General features: G+C 36.8%; 1 protein-coding gene and 1 pseudogene across 1 annotated transcript; one reads left to right on the top strand and one right to left on the bottom strand.

The window, feature by feature from the left end:
• The first annotated feature begins 530 nt into the window (after positions 1 to 530).
• On the top strand, positions 531 to 938 carry LOC104698862 (zinc finger protein ZAT7 pseudogene; annotated as a pseudogene).
• Positions 939 to 20,222: 19,284 nt separating this feature from the next.
• LOC147942527 (uncharacterized) lies at positions 20,223 to 20,744 on the bottom strand. Its single transcript, XM_087456101.1, has one exon. It carries the CDS (start codon positions 20,742 to 20,744, stop codon positions 20,223 to 20,225), a length of 522 nt encoding a protein of 173 aa, XP_087312227.1.
• Between the last annotated feature and the right edge of the window lie 2,134 nt (positions 20,745 to 22,878).

Below are 22,878 nucleotides of genomic sequence, written 5' to 3'. Positions count from 1 at the left end.
CAAGATAATGACTCTTCTAGTCGTTAATCTTGAAAGAATGAGTCACATCTCCTCGACATAAAAGTCTTTTAACTATCTCGGTGAAATTGAATATTCTTTTGAACCATCAATTAGTGAGAGTGACAATTAACAGGCCAATATATATTCGGACTCTGATACAATGTTAAGTTAGGATTTATTAACTAACGACTATTTCCTTCTTTCGAGGGATAATTAGTTTCCCACTTCATTACATGAATATCATTTTTACTTTCTTAGGGCGTTTTCAACCCTAGTACTATATTTTTTTATTCTAAACTCAATTGGAAAGAAAAATATTATCTACTCACTTTAGTTTTAGAGTAGAAAGTAAAATAATACATGAGATGATTTTACTCAGCTCAGCTAGTCTGGAAGGGTATTTTCGTCACTTACATCTTTACTCACCCATCGCCTTCTCCATAAATACTTATAGCAGCAACACAAACTAACTAACCCCAACCGAAATTTTTTTCTCTTTTGTGAAACAATAAAACTCAGTCAACTCAATCATGTCTGCGAGAAGTAAGAATAATGATCAGATGATTGAGGATACCGCGCAAAGTTGTCTGATGCTGTTATCAAGAGTTGGAGAATGTAGGAGTTCTGTAGATCAGAGACGTGTTTTCAGATGCAAGACGTGTATGAAGGAGTTCTCATCGTACCAGGCTTTGGGAGGCCACCGTGCAAAGCACAAGAAGCCCATAAACGAGACCGATGATCAGTCATCTTCACTCACTAAGAAGCCTAAAACAACGACACATTCTTGTCCACTATGTGGCCTCAAGTTTCCGATAGGGCAAGCTCTTGGGGGTCACATGACGAAGCATAGGAACCAAAACGACTCCAGCACGTTGGTTACACGTTCTCTGTTTCCAGAGGAGCCCACGGTGACAATTGACTCTGAAGAAATCGAGTAGTTGGATTGGAAGAGAGTGGCGTGTTTGGATTCGATGTAGAGTCTAATCATTTTGAAGTTCGAGTTGGTTTTATACTTATATTATTAGTCTGTTCAATTTAACTAATAATGTCTGGATAAGTAGATATGACTGTATAATAAGAATCGCTATTGTGAATTTGTGATAATCATCTGATATGTACAATTTTTCTAATGCTTCATTGGTGCACATCAATTTCTTTTTCCGCATAATACTAAAGCCAAAATGCCGCATAATTAAACTCTATGTTAGAACTTAGAACCCTAAGTCTTATGATTTTTTTTGGTATCAACGTTAAGTCCTAGGTCATTCTAACAGTTTAGTCATGTATCACCACATGTACTGATGTCCACAAAGCAAACACATGGTGATACATATTATATTATGCAATGTTATATCCCGTTTATATAGGCTATATATACGAGCAAGATCTTAATTAATTTGATTACATGAGGTTTCACAAACTATGGGCTTTACAATTTCAAATTTAATGTATGGCTTGTTTTGTGCTTATATAATACCTTATTTAATGAAATTGACTTGTTTTTTTTTTTTTTTTTTTTTTTGTATCTTGATCCACTAAGCAGCCACAAAAGGTTCCAATACTGTAATGATTTTAAGCACAATATACTTTAATGCTTCTAAGCAAAACTCAATAATTTATCTGGTCCGCATCTTTTTTTTTCGTCTAACAACATACAGTATACGAATTTTTTATCTCATATAAAACCACGAAAACAGTTTAATGCACAAACCAGTAAAGTAAATCTAAATTACATGGGACGTATGGTTTTACTTGGTTTAATCAAATCCATATAGATCAAAACAAGATAAAGAGAAAATAACGTCAGCTGGTTGGGTTCGGAAGAGATCAATATTACTATAACTTGGCTTTGAAAAGTAGGAGATGATGACGATGATCTCTGTACGTCCATAAAATAATAAAAGCATGGATTAATTAGTAAATGTCATGCATATGATGACTATAAAATAAGACGGTGTGGTTATCTTTTAAGTTTGATATGTACTTGTCCCGCGTATCTGACGCGTTTCGCAGTCATCAAACGTGGCTTGATTGCTCCACTTTTATTATATATCCTAACGTCCATGGTCAATGTTTCAATTAGTTTAAAGATTATATATTCGGAAATTATGACTTTAAATACCATTTGAACTAAATGGAAAATCTTTATAATAATTTATTTCTTTAATTTAAATGAAAAAGTAAGTTGTGTCTAATAGTCAAAAAATGGGAAGTCCATGTGGAGATTGTACTCCAAATCAAAAGCATTTTATTTCTAGGTTATGAATTTTAACTAGAGTTGCAAAATTTAGGTTCGATAGAGTTCAATTTCATATTATGGTATATAAATATGAGAGTATCATTCGCATGTTTTGCTTTTGGTTCCATTTTCATATTAAGGATTTCATTTAAGATTTAGGGCTGAGGGTTTTACGGTATAGGATTTCTAATATCTCTACCATCTTGTAGACATTATAACCTTTTACATACTGTTGTCAGACTTAACGATATTTTGTTAATTTTTTTCTAGCTTCTCTTGGTTTACATATTATGTCTTCCATTTTAAATTTTATAATATTTAATTTTGTTATTATCATGTATATTTGAAATCCTGCACCGTAAAACCCTAAGCCCTAAATCTTAAATGTAATCTTAATTATCATGTATATGCTGCAATCTTTATGTGTAAAGTGTTATAATGTTATTCTAACCTATTTTATGTACGCCAATGGTTGTAATATTTTATCATTGGGTGACTTATATAAAAGTCTTAACCGAGTGTTGGCCCGACGTATATGCCAAGTACTGTTTTGGTTTAGGTTTCGTAAATTTGGCAGACTTAAAAAAACACATACGATCGACAAACTGTTTACGATGCCTACGATAAATTGCTGGCAGATCTGAGTAGAAACTAGTTCGGAGGAGTAACTATTAGATTGCAGCTTGGAGAATCAAAAATTTTCTTCATGATTTGCATTTGACGAATATAGCTGACATACGAGGAGCTAAATTCAACCACGTCAATGAGGGGACTAAAACCCGTCCATGACAGGATAGACCAACAAAGTTCCATCAGTTCAAACATTAACCCTTCTTGCATGTTATGGCTAGCAGGCTAGGTAATATAATTCGTAATTATGTATTTATTTTCATATGAAAAAGTCATTTTAAGAATGAAATAAAATCATCACAGTTTGCGAGAAACTTCGATTTTTCTTATAGCAATACATTTTCAGGACAACCTTTTAGCATGTGCAAGTGGAACAGTCTAACATGGCCAAATAATTATATATTTATATATACTCTTAATAAATAAATTGAATATGGCTTGAAAATATATTATAGGACACGCCTCTGTCCATTTTAGAATGATTTTTGCTCAATGAAAAATTAGATTACTTAGTACCAAACTCATTCGACACATGTGTAAAGAAATTTATATGAAGGATTTTAATTTTCGTTGAAACGATCTTATTTATTTATATATACATTTTTGAAGTATATTTTGGGTTAAACCCTTTTATTTGTACTTATTTACAAAGTTAATCCCTAAAACTTTTCCAAAAATAGCTTTTATTTCAGATTTTGCTTCCTAAATATTTTACATATCATTGCAACTAAAAAAAATATAATTAAAAAATATATACATTCACCCTCTTATAAAATAAGGAAATAAAATCTGTATACATTATTATAAAATTAAAAACTTTAACCGTTCTTTTATAAACCCAAACCGATATATAATTTCATTCTAATTGTAAAATTTAAACCTAACCATCTCATTTGTAAACCCAAACCGACATATAATTTTGTTCTAATTATAAAATCTAAACCCTAGCCACCTCATTTGTAAACCCACACCGACATATAATTTTGTATTAATTCTAAAATCTAAACCCTAACCATTTTATCTGTAAACCCAAATCGATATATAATTTCGTTTGAATTGTAAAATCTAAACTCTAATCACCTTATTTGTAAACCCAAACCGACACATAATTTTGTTCTAATTTTAAAAATCTAAACCAAGCCAATATTTAACTTTCCTTAATTAAAAGTATACAAAATTTGTTTCCTTAATTTGTTTTGCTTTTTGATATAATTTTGATTTATTCTTTAATTAAAAAATTAGATAGAAAATTTTTATTGGTTGAGAGGAGAGGGGATGAACAAAAAGGTTCACCCGTATTTTTCTAGAATCAATATGAAAACAGAAAATTTGATATATTTAACCACACTTTCTATTGTGTATTGAAGATATTCTATCTCTGAATCCTTTTCAAACAAATAAAACAATGTTATGAAACTTATGGTCGTATTATTCATTCAATGGTAAGAGTAAATATATATATAGGGGTACACAAGCCCTAAGCTCAATAGAATCATAATCCTAATTACAGTAGGAATAGGAAACGACGATGGGCCTTGTAACTTAGGCTTGTACGGGTCGGTTATGGAGATTCATCTTCAGTGGATTACAACACTCCCCCTTGGATGACATAACCGTGTAGATGCTAAGAGATCATCATAATACGCTTGGGGATGCTGCGTCATTAAAACCTTACCAGGAAAACCCAGTGGGACAAAACTATGGTGAAGAAAAAAGAGTACAACACGTATTACTCCCCCTGTTTTAAACATCACTAAAGATCCTTGAGTCTACGCATCCCAATCTGATGTGTGAGCTTCCTGAATGTTGATGTTGGTAATAACTTGGTGAAAAGATCGGCTGAGTTGTCACTAGATTGGACTTGTACCACTTGAACTTCACCGGCCTTTTGTCGTTCATGTGTGAAAAAAACTTAGGCAAAATATGCTTCGTCCAATCTCCCTTGATGTAACCGTCCTTGAGCTGTGCGATGCAGGCTGTGTTGTCTTCATACATGATGGTCGGTTCCTTATCATCGGCCATGCCATAATCTGATCTGATGTGTTGAGTCATTGATCTCAACCAAACACACTCACGGCTGGTCTCATGCATAGCCAAAATTTCTGTATGATTAGATGAAGTGGCCATAATGGTCTGCTTCATCGAACGCCATGAAATTGCTGTACCATCGTCTGTAAACACATAGCCGGTTTGAGATCTAGCATTATGTGGATTAGATAGATAACCTGCATCAGCAAAACCAACTAAACCTTCTTTGTTATGGTTAGTATAGAATAGACCCAAATCCATCATTCCTTGTAGGTAACGCAATATATGTTTGATATCGTTCTAGTGCATTTGGGTCGGACATGAACTAAATCTTAATAGGAGGTTCATGGCAAAACAAATATCTGGCCTAGTGTGGCTAGCCAAGTACATTAAAGCTCCTTTGGCACTAAGATATGACACTTCAGGACCGAGAACTTCTTCATCGTTCTTCTTTGGACCAAATGGATCACTGTCCAAACCGAGGCTTCTCACAACCATTGGGCTAGGCAAGGGTGGGCCTGGTCAATATTGAATCTCTTGAGTACTTTTTCAGTATATGCCATTTGGTGCACAAGGATTCCATCATTTAAGTACTCAAGCTGCAATCTCAAACAAAACTTAGTTTTACCTAGGTCTTTCATCTCAAACTCTTTCTTGAGATATTCAACTGTTTGGGCAATTTCCCCAGAGGTTCCTAAGATGTTCAAATTATCCACATATACTGCTATGATTACAAAACCTTTGTTTGCAAACTTCTTTATAAAAATACATGGAATGATGGGATCATTCTTATAGCCTTCTTTGACTAGGTACTCACTCAGTCTATTGTACCGCATACACCCACTTTGTTTCAGTCCATAAAAGGATTTGTTCAGCCTTATGCAGTGCTGTTCTCGAGAATCTTTCTTATCTTTGAGCTCAATACCCTATGGTAATCTCATATATATTTCATTATCCAGTGGACCATATAAATATGCGGTCACTACATCCATTAGCCGCATATCAAGACTTTCTCTTATAGCTAGACTTATCAAAAATCTAAAAATTGTTGCATCCACCACAGGGGAGTATGTCTCCTCATAATTTATCCCCGGTCTTTGTGAGAATCCTTGTGCTACAAGCTGTGCCTTATATCTCACGATTTCATTATGCTCATTTCTCTTCCTCACAAAAACCCATTTGTGTCCAACTGGTTTTACATCGAATGGTATCCTTACGATCGGACCAAGCACATTTTTTCTTTAATGAATTCAACTTCACGTTTATGGTTTCTTTCCATATTAGCCAATCTGATCTTTGAGTGCACTCTAATATAGACGTGGGTTCATGATCCTTATTCATTTCAAGTGATACCTTATATGCAAATATTTCATTGATGTCGACATCTTTTCAGTTCCATTGAATTCCAGACATAATATAGTTTATTGAGATCTCATTATTATCAATACCTTCAGGACCTTGAGGTTTGGCGTCCCAAACCTCATTGATTGGTTCCATAGGGTCTACCGCGGTCATGTCTATGGTTTCCTTAACCTCGGATTTAATTGCACCTTTCTTTGATTTCTGAGGGTTCTTATCTTTGGAACCTATTGGTCTACCACTTAGCCTCTGTAGCAACTTGATTATTTCCCTTTGGAACATCAATACGTACTGGTTCATTACAAGCTGGTATGTACGATTTTGTAACTTTTTTTGGCTCAACAAAGGAATCTGGTAATTGATTAGCTAGCTTTTGTAAATGTATAATCTTTTGGATCTCTGCTTCACATTCCAGAGTACGGGGATCTTGCCAATTCAAGGATGTTTGATTCCATGATATCTCTTTGACCAACTCGTTTGTCTCTTCACCTAATGTAGGGAATTCGGATTCAGCAAACTAACAATCCGCGTATCTAGCCTTAAACAGATCACCCGTGGTTTGCTCTAGATACTTAATGATGGTGTGAGAATCATATCCAACATATATTCCCATCCTCTTTTGAGGTCCCATCTTTCTTTTCTGTGGTGGGGCAATGGGTACATAAACGGCACACCTAAATGTCTTTAGATGGGATATGTTTGGCTCATGATCCGTGAGTAATTGGGATGGTGAATATCTATGCTCACTAGATGGCCTGATGTGTATAAGCTCTGCTGCATGTAATACTGTGCGTCCCCAAGCCGACACAGGAAGCTTCGACCTCATGAGTAATGGTCGAGCAATCAATTGAATGTGTTTAATGAAGGATTCAGCTAAACCATTCTGTGTATGTACATGTGCCACGGGATGTTCCACACTTACCCCCATGGACATACAATAATCATTAAATGCTTGGGATGTAAATTCACCAGCATTATATAGACGTATAGTCTTAAGTGGAAAATCTGGAAAGTGTGCTCGCAGACGTATGATCTGGGCCAGCAATCTAGCAAACGCTAAATTTCTAGTGGATAATAGACAAACATGCGACCATTTGGTCGATGCATCAATGAGGACCATAAAATATCTAAATTTCCCATATGGTGGGTGTATTGGTCCACAAATATCTCCTTGTATCCTTTCCAGAAAATTTAAAGTCTCTTTAGTTACTTTGACTAGTGATGGCCTTATAATGAGTTTCCCTTGTGAAAATGCTACACACGTGAGATTCTTAGGGATAACTCGTCTCTTTTTTAGAGTGTGCCCTTTTGAATTTAAGATTAGCTTACACATCATGTTTGAACCGGGATGGCCAAGCCGGTCATGCCATAAAGTGAATTGTTCATTGAACATCTTGTTAATTGCAATATTAGCTTCTATCATATTTATTTTGGCATAGTAAAGGCCAGTAGATAATGCGGTTATAGTCTCTAGGACTTTCTTAAAACCTTGGGTGATCTCAGTAATGTGTAGGAACTCTTCGTTCCCTTTACCCTTAGTTTCAATATGGAAACCATTCAAACGAATATATTTGAAACTCAATAAGCTCTTTTTTGAGCTGGGTGAATATAAAGCATATGATATTTCAAGATGCATGCCTTTAGGTAAAAGAATATGGGCCTGGCCGTAGCCTTCAATGAGACTAGTTGTACCCGCTATTGTGCTAATATTGGCGTTTTTCAAAGTGAGATTCAAAAAATATCTCTTGTCCTTCAAAATCATGTGGCTTGATCCACTATCCACCACAAGTATGTTCTTGTCCTCAGTCATGACTTAATATGGACAAGAATCATTTTTTAGATATAAAGGAATAAAGCAAACGAATGTATATTTAAAGGTAACAAAGTAATTGAATTTAAACCAAAATCATAATTCAATAAAATCCAAAGGCATAAAACATGGAAATTAAAAGAAATCAAAAATAAATCAAACAATAGGTGTCGAAATTTAATTATCCTCTTTTAGGCAATCCGAAGTCTCATAATCCATTAGATCATCTTTCTCATGGTCGAAATCTCCTTCACCATCGAGATGAACCAAGTTACCTTCTGGATTCTTTTTCACACTCTCTTGATAGAGATCAACAAGGTGATTAGGTGTCCTGCATGTTTTTGCCCAATGGTTCTCCATACCACATCGGTGGCAAACGGATTTGGTTTTGAGTTACGGTTTAAAAATTCCGCGGCCTCTACCTCGACCACGACCAAAATCGGATCGATTCCCACGTCCTTGACCATCATAATGGTTTCCTTGGTAATTGCCACGACCACCATGTCCTCTACCACGGCCATGACCATGATACTTGTCTCTATGGACGTAGTTAGACTCTTTATTCTCTTTAGGCTCTTTCTTGGTCATATCAGCTTTGTGGGCTTCTGGTAATAGGGTAGAACCAGGAGGTCTCATTTCACTGTTCATCAGCAGTAACTCATTGTTTTGCTCAGCAAGTAGCAAACAAGAGACTAGACTTGCATATGTAGTAAAACCATTTTCATGATACTGTTGTTGAAGCAGTATGTTATTTGTGTGAAAGGTTGAGAATGTTTTCTCTAGAAAGTCTTCCTTAGTAACCTCCTTACCACATAGTTTCAAGATTGAAACTATCTTAAACAGTTCTGAGTTATACTCATTCACGGATTTAAAATTTTGGATTCTGAGATTCTTCCAATCGAACTGGGCTATTGGTAAAAGCACCGTCTTTTGGTGATCATATCTATTTTTCAACTCTACCCAAAGGTCAAGAAGATTCTCAATGGTGAGGTACTGATTTTGAGACTCAGTGGAAGATGATGGCGTATGAGGATAATCGCCTTATATCTTTCCTTTTCAGTGGCCTCGTTGTTATCCTCAATGTATTCGAAAAAGTCCTTTGATTTCAGGTTAATCTTAAGTATCCAAAGCCCATTGTAAATAGTTGTCACCAGGGACATTAAGTGAAGCATATTGAAGATTGTTGATCTTTGATATCAATAAGACACACAAGCAAATATTTTTTAAATCAAAATCATGCAACCGATTTAGATTGTGCCATGCGGTTTTTAAGACCTAATCATGCAATCAATTTAGACTAGGCCATGCGGTTTTTAAGACCGAATCATGCTAGTCCTAGTAAGTGATTTCTTACATGGTCACGTGGTTAGTTTATGCATGAAAACAATCCTAAACAAATTGTGATCTAGTATGAATATGAAAACATCATAGGAATGCAAACGATTTGGGTATTAGGGTTTTCTCTTTTGGATAGGATTAGGTTTTCCCTAGGGTTTCGATTTTGTGATTTCAATTTTTAGGGTTTCATGCAAAACATATAACAAACAGCCAATAACAATCAAGTTATCCTAAACAATCTTTAACCTCAAACAATCGAATTTTAATGTTTTTAGAATTTAGGGTTTCAAAAATCGCGACTTGGGGTTCAGGATATTTAGGTTTATAACTTTAGGATTTAGATTTGTTGATTGTATATATGTAGATTTTAGGGTTCTAATACAATTAGAGATCAGATTCGATATATATGTCTGATGAGTTCGATTGCTTACCTTAATCACGGATTGGGTTGAATGGATTGATCCGGGGGCCATAAGACCACGGAAACAACGAGCTGATCACGAGCTGTAATGAATTGCGAGCTTGAACGAACAAGGGCTGATGTGCGGTTTTTAGCGATTTAGGGTTAGGGTATTTTCTCGTGATGAGTTTTGTGAATTCGAAAACTTTAGAGCAAACTCGTGCTGATAACGTGTTGTGAAACTTATGGTCATATTATTCATTCAATGGTAAGAGTACATATATATATATATATATATATATATATATATAGGGGTACACAAGCCCTAAGCTCAATAGAATCATAATCCTAATTACAATAGGAATAGGAAACGACAATTGGCCTTGTAACTTGGGCTTGTACGGGTCGGTTATGGAGATCCATCTTCAGTGAATTACAACAAACAACAATTTGATTCCTATTATGTTTTTCAAAACTTGTGAGCTTTAATTCTTAACGTAAGAAGAATTTCAATTCATATATATTTAAATATTATAATTAATATATATAACCTTGAAATTTTTTTAAAATATTACGAATATGTAAAATTAAAATTTTAAAAATACTATATTATATGGTTATATTATAGATGGTTATCAGGAGGACATGTTGGAATTAATAAAATATTATTAAATTTGTAACACGGGTTAAATCTTCATTTTATTATTTGTCAATACTATTAATATTAGAATGTTACATAAAAATTAAGTTGATCTAACTAAGATTGTGTAAAAGTATTAAATCATTATGAAAATGACTTACTATTTATTCAGATCCTTTCTTTTTTGTTATAATAATTAATAATCAAAATAAAATCTCAAACACTAAATAAAACAAACTAAATATAACAAACAAATGGTCATGAAGTATATTGCGAGTTAAAAAATTAATATAAACCTTTAGCCGCACAAACGGTCGGGAAATTTAGTTATTCCTCTATTTGCAAAACATCTAATATTTAACAAACAAATACAATATAAAATATATATAATAATAAAAATTATATGCACGCGGTGTACCGAGGGTTAAAATCTAGTAATACTTATAACTAATGGCAAAGGTCTTATTACAAAGGTCTTATTAGTAATAATGAGAAACATTGATCTGGTGAATGATGCTATTATGACATCAAAAAGTAAACAAATTTATAAAAATGCTGTGATCTGTACGGAATTATATAGTACTAGAATACTAGGTAAGGACTTTGTTTTTATAATATAAGATTATCTCCAACGGGGGTTTTAAGGAAGAGTTTTAGTGGAAAAGTAGAAAGAAAAAAAATCAGAAAGGAAAAAAAAGAAGATGAGTTCTCTTATTTAATATACTCGATTTCAAATAAGAGACCGTGACGTGTCAGCGTAGGGTTGGGTGAAGAGTTTTATTGAGAGCAGTTTTTTTTGGCCCGATTGTGTTCTTTCCCTTCCTCTCTCTCTCGCTCTCTGTCGTGAATCTCTCAATTATTTTGTTGGCCCGATTGAACTTGGACGAGATTGTATCTGAGGAGATTGAATTCGGAGTCGAATCAGTCAGAGGAGATTGAATCGATTGAATCGATTGAAATCAGAGGAGACAGAATCGGAGGAGCTTGAACCTCTTTCTCATGGTAAGTTTTCTGATAGTAAGAATTCGCGACAGTTTTGTTCTGCATGTTCGATTAAGTTTCACCTGCGGTCTCGTGAGTTTAGAAACCATGAAGGTATATGTGTGGTTTTGTTTCATTCTTCGATGGCTTGTGTTTGTGATCAGAATAAATGTATAAACTTGATTTTTTTTAAATGACTATATGTCGCTGAAATCCTCAAAGATCGTCCATCTTGGCTCCGTGATTGTCGATGTGTGGATACTCTGAGTGTGATGGAAGCTATGTGGTGAGTTCTTGGATCTGTTTGTAATCTCTCAGCTACAGGAGCTGTTTGTTTCATGAGACCAAACTCTTGCAGTGGGTAAACGCAAGCTTCAAGCTCGTCAATCTGTACACTGGTTCCTTAACACAACTTCAGTAGTTTCTCAAGAGAGTCCACAAACTCACCGTTATCCTTTGGATTCTCCAGCTTGATCATGCCTGTGATAGCACGGTTAAGCTCTTAATCAATAAGCAAAAGAAGATAGAGTCTTTTTACCGTATAGTGAGACAGAACCCTGCAAAAATCGGAAGCTGGAATCGACAATTTGTTTCAGAGGCTTGTATGGATGAAGAAAGTGTAGTCACAGTACCAGCCATGCTTCCATGACAATGCAGCAAAAAAACCTTGAAGAGCGTTGAAGTATGACTCCATAGCATCCTTCAGTGCTTCAGCTTGTGGAGGTTCTGCAGTTTGATTTGACATATTTTATATTGGTGTTGTTAAAATAGTAAAATAATGATTTAACATGTATTGAAGTTTCATATTAATGAAATTTTATTTTTTTGTATTATCAATTTAATCATGTAATATCATGTAACCCGTCATGTAATATAACTCGTTTGTGTTAATTTGAAAATTTAATATTTTTAAATATTTATAATTTTTTAAACTTTTAATTAAGTTTAGATATATCAGTTATAAATTATAAACTTCTCAAAATTCTATAATTTACTATATACGGTAAATTTACGATATATGTATGTTGAACACACACTTTTTCTATTAATTGAGTAATATATGTTCGTTTAAGCAAAACTTTCCAAAACCAAATTTTGAGCAAAAACTGCTGCAAAAATACTAGTATAGATATCTCAAATGCAATAGTTTCATATTCTAGTTTAAATTTTTTATTTTCAGAAAAAATAATTTCAAATTAAGAGACTCAAAATTAAAATCCACCATTGGAGGTAAAAATTTTAATTAAGATTCCCAAAATTTTTATTCCCATAATCTATTGATTAACAAATTTAAGAGACCCTAAAATATATCCTATTATTGGGGTTGTCCTAAGTCAAATAGATTATCATAATGTAAAGTACTCAAATAGATTATCATAATGTAAAGTACTTTTTTGTTGGACAACCCCACGTTGATAATTACGTGAACTTTCCGTAATCCTTGCGTCGCTTTTCAAAGTGCGTTCTCTTAGAATATTTGCAAAAGGATCCTGTTTATAACGGCCTTCTTAACCTTAACCCTACTTTTGATACAAAACTAGATTGAGCATATTTTTGTTCCACTGGACATCTAGGATTTGTCGAGATACAAATGTTTCAGTATCGACGAAGAATTTTAACAGTACTATGTTGATAAGGATCCCAGTCAAAGCAAAGATAAAAACACACAACACAAATTTCTTCAGGCAAATTTCTCTGCCTTTTCTTTTTGGCTTTTCTCATTTATATAGAAACAAATAACATGAAGCAAATAACAAATGGAACCAATCGTGATTCCTAATAGCAGGGAAAATGGGAAAGTGATCAAGTGGGTTCCTCACAACAAGGAAGACCACTTCACGATTATTTGCAGAAAACATTTGAAAGAAATAAACCAATTGGTTAACCCAATTACTCTTGGTACTCCATTTCTTCATATGGTTTGATCGTCGGTTAAGCACTTGACCATTTGTTGACCGATCATATGTAAACAAGATAAGTCAATCCATTTTATTAAAAGAGATGCTACGACAAGGGCCTCCTCCGCTGGTTTGAGTCAAGATCTTCGTTTTTATTTAAATCATAGTTTTTCAGTCTAATTTCAGCTAGACGTTGCACTAGTTTTACAAACGATACTTTTTCTTTAAATCAAAAGATAAGCAAAAAAAAAAAAAAACAACATATGATCCCATCAAAGATAAAGATACTTTGTGACTTGTGAGATATAGTCCACGCTGATATGATTTTTGAGGCTCTAATACTACTTGATATGATCCTTCCAAAGATTCGGCACCTTCGAGTTGGTTGATAAAGACACCTTGATTCTAAAAACAATGAAGCCCTAAGGATAAGGATGGTGGAATGAATGGTTGCACAAGAGTTGCGGAAAGACTCTTGATATTCCGGTTTGATCTTTCAGCCTCACACCAAAAAGATCGGATCTCTCAGCCTCGCACCAAGGAGATCGGGGTTTTGACTATTGGAATCACACCAAATAGTCGGTTTTGATTGTTAGAATCACACCAAGCAATCGGTTTTGTTCACAAAGAACAGAAGAGAATCACTCTCAAGAAAAGAAATGGTTTTATAAAAAAGTTGGATTATTATTTCATTGATCTTAGATGAGTTTATATAGGAAAGAAAACTTGGTAACAAAGCCAAGTACTTATTATTCTTGAAAACTAAAAACATTAAAGATAGATAGTTGTATGAAGATTCAACTCTTGGTGCATGTATCCCTTCCCAATGTGACTCTTGAACTTATTTTCGTCACTGCTCTTGGACCACAAAATAAAGTGATTATTCTGGGCTTTCTTGGACTTGAATTAGACTCAAAGTGGGCTGGACTTGATAGGTTTCATCCCCAAAAGGTTTTCCCATGTTCTCTTTGGCCATAAGCTCTTGAATAAGCTCAGTTAGTGCATTCCTTAGCTGCTTAGCTTTTGCTCTAGTCATTGGTCATTCAGGTACAAACAATTGTTCCTCCGCAACAAGCTCCTCTAGTTCATGCTCAGCTACATATTCCTCAGGTTCAAGCTCAACTACAAGCTCATCTTCCTTAGCTCCATCCATGATCACATCATCCCCCTCCTCTTGAAAAGGTTTTTGTCCTCAAATCTGGATCATCTGCCACAAAAGGAACTAAATCAAAAACGTTAAAGCTTGAACTCACATTGTACTTACCTTGAAGATCAAGTTGGTAAGCATTTTCATTAATCTTTCTTGTGATCTCAAAGGATCCATCGATTCTAGGCATCAGTTCTTTTCAGCGGGAAACCGTTCTTTTCTCAAGTGAAACCACACTTGGTCTCCTGGTTTGAATACCATCTTGCGCCTTCCTTTGTTAGCTTGTTTGGCATACTGCTTTGTCTTCTCCTCAATGTTTATTCTAGCTTTCTCATGGATCTGTTTGACAACGTCAGCTTTCTTTTTCCCATCCAAGCTAGCTCTTTCACTCAAAAGGTAGAGGGGTTAGATCCAATAGAGATAAAGGATTAAAGCCATAAACAATTTGGAATGGAGAAAACTTAGTTGAAGAATGAACTGATTGATTGTATGCAAACTCAACATGTGGTAAACATTCTTCCCAAGTTTTAATGTTCTTTTTGATCAAAGCTCGCAAGAGAGTAGACAAAGTTCTATTAACTACTTCAGTTTGGCCATCAGTTTGTGGATGACAAGTAGTGGAGAATAGCAACTTAGTTCCTAGTTTAGACCAAAGTGTTTTCCAGAAGCAACTCAAAAACTTTGTATCCCTATCAGAAACAATTGACTTAGGCACTCCATGCAAACGAACAATTTCCTTGAAGAACAACTCAGCAACATGCAAAGCATTATCAGTTTTGTGACAAGGTATGAAATGCGCCATTTTTGAAAATCGATCAATAACCACAAAACCTGAATCTTTACCAGTTCTAGTTCTAGGCAAACCAAGCATAAAATCCATAGAAATATCATGCAAGGGCTGAGTAGGAATAGGCAGGGGAGTGTACAAACCGTTGTGTTGTACCTTTGACATAGATTTTTTTGCAAGTGACACACCTTCCACATATCCTTTCAACATCTCGACCGTTGTAACGCCCCCGAACCGTTCTATGACCACGAAGGCCATCGGACAGCCACGGGACGCTACTTGCAGAACTGCACCGAGGTGATCCAGTCGAGGGACGGAAGCTGCAGACTTCCCGACCGGTCCTCCCTAGCACAATTCCACCCGCAACTGAGACTACTTAGGCTTTGCAACCCTTGCGGCCTGGTGCGTTGTGTTGACCCGGACAAGGCCGAGTACCATTTGCAAACTTGCCATGCTTTTTCCCGAAAACCGAATATATTACTTCAATAGTTTATTACATTGAAAATAAATCATTAGAGCAATATATAAAGATAGTCGGATAATTTGTCATAAATCACTTATGAAAATACATAGGGTTTTACAAAGAACACAAAAAAACCCTATCCGGTACCCTAATGTTTGCTCCAGCTCTAGACTTACTTAGGCTTCCTGCAAAACAAAATATTCTCATGAGTAATCTACTATTACTCAGTGAGCCTGGGCACCCCTTTCTCCTAAACAGGATTCTACTTCCCAACCCGACTACCCCAACAAGCAAATAAAATAAGCAAGCAAGCAAGTAATCAAAGCAACACAACATAAACAAAGCGGAAGCAACAATAATAAACAAGCGAGAGAAAATAGAACGACACGACTCCACTCAGACGAACTATACTCGCTAAACACAGAGAAAGACGACTAGAGGTACAAGGACTGCTTGTAGGCATACTCACTTGGACACAATAGACTCTTAACTCTTTCACGACTCGCAAGGACGACTAGAATAAAACAAGGAACACTTGAAATACCCTAGAATCCTTCACCTATGGGCCCTCGATAATCTGTTCCATTCCACAACACTTCCCATGCTGAAACCACCCAGGTAACCAGCATGAGCCCCCAAAATTACATCGTCATGTAACGGTCACGCTAGTAGCTAGCTAGCCGTGACATTGTCCCGCGCGAGTGGTCGTCGGGAACTCTCGCGAGACAAAACTTCAATTGGAACAAAGTAACAACTTCACTATTCTAGCTAAGACTCGAGAAACACATTCAAGAGACTTCGCTAAAATACTTACCACAACTCAAGCAAGAAATCAAGCATAACAAGCAAGAAACTCGAGCAAGAGAAAAGCATGCAACAATCAACAAGCAATAGAATAACAATTCATACAGCTTATGTTCATTCTATATGCATGCAACCGGTTTATCCAACTTAAGCAAATTAATGCAACAAGTTCCTTCACGCATGCAATCCAGTTTGATTTAACCGTTTAAATCCTTTATGTCCAAATTACGCATGCAAGGCCATTTGATTTAATCTCTTAAATCCTCTTAGTCTAATTAAGCATGCAATTAACCTCGTCCAAATTATGCAATAAAAATTGCAAGTAAATTTTACCAATTTACTTCATGCATGCAACCGATTTTAAGCAAGACATATTGCAAGTAAAACCTTCACAATTTAACCATGCATGCAACCTTTTTATCCAAATTTTAAGTACTCCAATTACTTAACATGCACCCAATTTCATTTTCTCATAGTGATTCCTAGCTCAAATTCTATGTTCATTTAAACATGAATCTAGCATGAATCCTACCATATTTCGCATGCATCAACTTTAAACTGATTCTACCATGAATCTAGTCTACATGCAACACGCAAATGGTGACTGCAAGGATCTAAAGATCCATGCAGCACTGCACACAAAACCACAGAACTCACCCTTTACCGTCGATGATTACCGGACTTCACCGCCACTCGATCAGACAAACCGCTCCCTCTTTGCGTCCAACAGCTTCTCGCTCTCGTCTATACTCAACCGAAAACCGTGTCTCGCTCTCGATCCGCAACCGCTGACTCGCTCTCGGTTTTCTTTGATCACAAGTGCGTCTCGCTTCTTGGTTTTCTCCCGATCGCAAACCGCTTCTCTTCTCGATTACTTCGATCGCTTCGACACAACACCGTCTTCTATCGGCTCCCTCTCGATCTTTTCTTGATGCAAGTGTCGATGATCTCTCTTTCTCTCTCGATCTCTCTCTCGATCTCTCTCGACTTTGAGAGAAAACAAGACTTTAGTGTTTAAGAAATTTGAGAGCAAAGGGAGAAAAATGAGCAAATGAAGTCGCGAGCCTCTATTTATAGGTGAGACCCCTCCTTCTTCTTCATTAGTGCGTTTCGACAAGTGGCTTCCTTCTTGGCTGCATGTGGCGCGTGTATCTCACCGCCCAATCAGCTTGCGACACTCCAATTAAAACACTAAAATTCTCTCTGCATGAATGCATGCAGTGCGATTGGTCAGTTTCGCAAAGGCACACGTTTCCTTCCTTTCTCGGACAAAACTCGTCCCTTCGTCCGGCGCCCTCGACAGTCCTCGACATTTTTTGTCTCGCCAGGACGCTCCCCTCTCGGCAATACTCGGACAGTATCGGTTCTCTCGATATTTCTCGGACAGTCTTCTCGGTCTCTCGGATACTATCGGCTTAGTACATCTTGGTCGACTCGGGCAGTACGTCTCGTACAACACGGCCAGTACGTCCCGGTCAACACGGCCAATACGTCTCGGTCGACTCGGCCATCTCTCGGTCCGCCCTTATTTTCTCAAATTCCCTTCGGCGTTCATCTGGTACGTCCGGTGCACGTACGTCCGGTACGGTACATGGTACATGGTACCATCGGCCATCTTTCGATCTGTCCAGAATTTCTCGGACATTCCTTCCGTAATTTTTCTACCTTTCTTCCTTACCTTTCCTTTACGTCCTCTCCAATCCTTTGGTCAGGGATTTTTATTTTGAATTTTACTCCTTGGTGAGGGTCATTACATTCTCCCCCCCTTATAAGAATTCGTCCCCGAATTCTCAAGCCTTCTCCGTCTCTTCTTGTGATGTCGATACTTCATGACATCTACGTCCCCGTCTTGTGGTTACCATCACATTGACACCTTTATCGAAATCCTCCTTTCCTTAGTTATTTCGTCTCCATAGTCTCAGTGCATACTTATACCACCGTTTGCTGATGTTTTTGGAAAAGCTTCTTCATCTCCAGCATTCACTTGGCTCCTCATATTCTTCAAGTTCTTCGAATACTAGGCTTTTGCCTTGTTGCACCATGACTTGTCCACTACTTTATATTCTTTACTTTATATTCTTTACTTCTCTTGCACCATGTTTGGCCAATGAAAATGATCTTGCATCACCTTTTTTGCTATTCCAATATGACCCATCAATCCTCCTCCATGCGCTTCCCTAACAAGTAATTCTCGAAGAGAACAAATAGGCACACAAAAACGATTGTCATAGAAAAGGAACCCATGATGCCTATAGTATTTGCCTGCAGCAAACTTTTCACAAGCTTTGTACACATCTTTAAAGTCAGGATCCTTGTCATACATCTCTTTAACTTGTTCAAATTATCATCAATTTAACATCAAGAGTAGAGATTAGAGCATACCTTCGAGACAAGGCATCAACAACAACTTTTTCCTTACCTTGCTTATACTTGATGACATAGGGAAACGTTTCTATGAACTCCACCCACCTGGCATGTCGTTTGTTGAGCTTTTGCTGACCCTTTAAATGTTTGAGGGACTCATGGTCAGTGTGAATCACAAACTCTTTGGGCCATACGTAGTGTTGCCATGTTTGCAGCGCTCGAACCAACGCGTACAACTCCTTGTCATATGTTGGATAGTTCAAGGTCGCTCCTCCAAGCTTCTCACTAAAATATGCAATGGGTTTCTAGTCTTGCATCAACACAGCTCCAATACCTACACCAGAAGCATCACACTCAATTTCAAAGGTTTTAAGGAAATTAGGCAAAGTTAAGAGTGGGGCGTATGTAAGTTTCTCTTTCAAGGCTTGGAACGCTTCTTCTTGTGCTTCTTCTTGTGCTTTCTCCCATTTGAATCCAACATCATTCTTGATGACTTCTGTAAGTGGTGCAGCTATAGTGCTAAAGTCCTTCACAAAGCGCCTATAGAATCCAGCTAGTCCATGAAAGCTCCTTACTTCTCCAACAGTCTTAGGACTTGGCCAGTCTCTTATACCTTTAACTTTCTCCTCATCAACCTTAATGTCATCTGCACTAACAACAAAACCTATAAAGACAAGGTTATCCGTACAAAAAGTGCATTTCTTAAGATTGGCAAACAACTTCTCCTCTCTAAGAGTTGTAAGAACCGCTTCTAGATGCTGAACATGTTCTTCCAGATTCTTGCTATAGACTAAGATATTATCAAAGTAAACTACAACAAAGATTCCAATGAATTTTCTCAAAACATGGTTCATTAACCTCATAAAAGTGCTGGGTGCATTTGTTAGCCTAGAAGGCATAACCAACCACTCATACAACCCATGATTAGTTTTGAAAGCAGTTTTCCATTCATCACCCTCTTTCATGCATATTTGGTGATATCCACTTTTGATATCTATCTTAGAAAAGACACAAGAACCATGCAGTTCGTCTAGCATATCATCAAGCCTAGGAATAGGATGACGATACTTTACCGTGATGTTGTTGATCGCTCTAAAATCAACACACATGCGCCAACTTCCATCCTTTTTGGGCACAAGTAGGAGTAGGACCACATATGGGCTCATGCTCTATCTAATATGTCCCTTCTCCATGAGCTCATTAACTTGTATTTGCAGCTCCAATGTCTTCAAGGGATTAGTCCTATAAGCTGGTCGGTTTGGAAGTGATGTACCAGGAACAAAGTCTATTTGGTGTTCAATACCACAGATAGGTGGTAAACCTTTCGGATTATCCTACGAGAATACGTCCTCAAAATCCTCCAAAAGAAATGTTATCTCACTCGGTAACACCGGTGCAAGGTTAGAAAAACTCATGAGAGTTTCTTTGTAAACAAACATAATCAAAGGTTGTTTTGAAAATAAAGCTCTCTTAACCTCTCCTTTTCTGACAAAGAAATTTGAATGCCTCACGGGTTTTCTCTCACAGGCCTTTGACTTGGTTTTTCTCAAACTCTCGCTCTCTTTTTGGTGAATTGTGTTTGTGGGGTCGCTCATGGTGTTTGCTTCTTTCCTTTGCTTGAAAATCAACTGATCTTGATAAACTTCATGAGGTGTCAACGGAACTAAGATAATCTTCTTGCCTTTGAACTCAAAAGAATAACGGTTGGTGAAACCATCATGGCTTGTTCTCCGGTCAGATTGCCATGGTCTTCCTAGAAGAATATGACTTGCCTCCATAGGTAGAACATCGCACAAAACCTCATCCTCATATTTCCCAATGACAATAGGAACCTGTACTTGGATACTACCCTTCATCTCACCATCATCATTAAGCCATTATAGCTTATATGGCTTTGGGTGCTTCTCCGTAGTCAGCCCAAGCTTCTTAAACATTGTTTCACTTGCCACATTAGCACAACTCCCACCATCAATTATGAGACAACACACCTTATCTCGGACATGACACCTTTTATGAAATAGATTCTCCCTTTGCTCATGTTCCACAATCGCAGTTTGAACACTAAGTGACCTCCTTGCCACCAATATCTCGCCTTTTGCTGGAATTTCTTCAAGTTCTTCTAGTGAATCAGAAACCACCTCTTTATTTTCTGATTCAAACTCTCCATTCTCCAAGAGAATAATGGTTCCTCTGTTGGAGCACTCATGTGCATAGTGTCCTCTCCCATGACACTTATAACACGTCACATCACGAGCTCGGGTTCTAGTAGCCTCAGATTTGTCCTTGGTAACTTGATTGACAACAATTGGCTTCACTTCAGCCTTTGGAAGAGCAACTGACTTTTCTTCCTTCTCGTAACTTGGTTTTGAGTTAGATGAACCAGCACCATAAGTTATCCGCGTAGAAATTTTTCTCTTGAGTTGCTTTTCCACCATGATTGCTTTATGTAACATCTCTTCAATCTCCACATAATGCTTCATCTCAAGCCTATCATGGACTTCTCGGTTCAACCCACTCATGAATCTAGCCATAGTCGCTTCTCGCTCCTCAACCACATCAACTCTTATCAAAATAATCTCCATCTCTTGATAGTAATCCTCCACACTTTGACTTCCCTGAGTCAGTCTCCTCAGCTTTTGATGCAAATCATGATGGTAATGGCCGGGAACAAACCTTCTCCTCATGATAGCCTTCATCTCAGCCAAGTCTCAATCGGATATTCGCCATTACGTCTTCGTGAAGTCACCAACTGATCCCACTAGCTAAGCGCATATTCACTAAACTCAACAGACGCCATTCGCACCTTATTGATCTCGGAATAGTGCTGAAAATTGAAAACTTGTTCTACATTCTTCTCCCACTCCAAGTAGACATATGTATCGTTCTTCCCAATGAATGGTGGAATTTTGAACTTCATTCCTCCAATGTCGTCATTGTTTCTTTGTATGCCCTCTCGCACACGTCTATGTCTCCTTTGGCCTCCTTCAGATGAGTTTCCACTACGACTGTAGTAATCTTCAGCTGCTAAATCTCTCGGCATTCTTAATTATTCTCCTACTCCCATCGGTTGATTAGGCAAATTTTGTGGTTGCCTTTGTTGTGCTTCTGCTTGAACTTCGTCCAATCTTTCATAGACGACATTCATCTCAACCCTCATCATCCTCCGCATTTCTCCCAACAATGCTTCCATATGGATATTTTGAAGTCTCCCGGGTTGTTCTACTTCATGGTTGTTATTTTCTCCGTCAACCATATTAAAGAAACATGCAAAATGGACAAACTCATTAAAAATAAAAAGTTCCTCACAAGTGTTTACTCTCAAGTGTTTCACTCACAAGTGTTTACTCTCAACTCTCAAAGTATGTTCCAGTGACTCTCAAAGGTTCTAATATAACATAAACCAATCAAACCCAATGTGTTTTCCAAAGCATCCAAAACAGATTCAACTCAAAGAGATTCCAAAATGGACAAAAAGAAAGAGAAAAATAATATTGAAATAAATAGAACAAAATAGAATAAACTAGAACGGGTTCTTCTCCTCTTTTTTTTTTGACTAGAACGGGTTCTTCTCTCTTTTTTTTTTTTTTTTTTCTCGGTAGAACAGGTTCTTTTTTTTTTTGATAGAACGGGTTATTCTTTTTTTTTTTTTTTTTTATAAAACTAAATACAAAATTAAATAAATAAAGATGAAGATGGAAAGATAGAAGATGAAAGAAAGAAGATGATAGATAGAAAGAAGATATAAAGACAGAAAATTATGGAACGAAGGTGAAAGGTTAGAAGAAAGAATGATAGATTACCAAACTCAAGGGTGTGCTCTGATACCACTTGATATGATTTTTAAGGCTCTGATACCACTTGATATGATCCTCCCAAGGATTCGGCACCTTCGAGTTGGTTGATAGAGACACCTTGATTCTAAAGACAATGAGGCCTTAAGAATAAGGATGGTGGAATGAATGGTTGCACAAGAGTTGCGGAAAGACTCTT

This window comes from Camelina sativa, chromosome 6 (genome assembly GCF_030686135.1).
Source record: "Camelina sativa cultivar CO46 ecotype springtype chromosome 6, ASM3068613v1".
Taxonomy (NCBI): domain Eukaryota; kingdom Viridiplantae; phylum Streptophyta; class Magnoliopsida; order Brassicales; family Brassicaceae; genus Camelina; species Camelina sativa.
The sequence above is the reverse complement of the archived record's forward strand: the minus strand, read 5'-3'. Positions and strand labels throughout refer to the sequence as shown.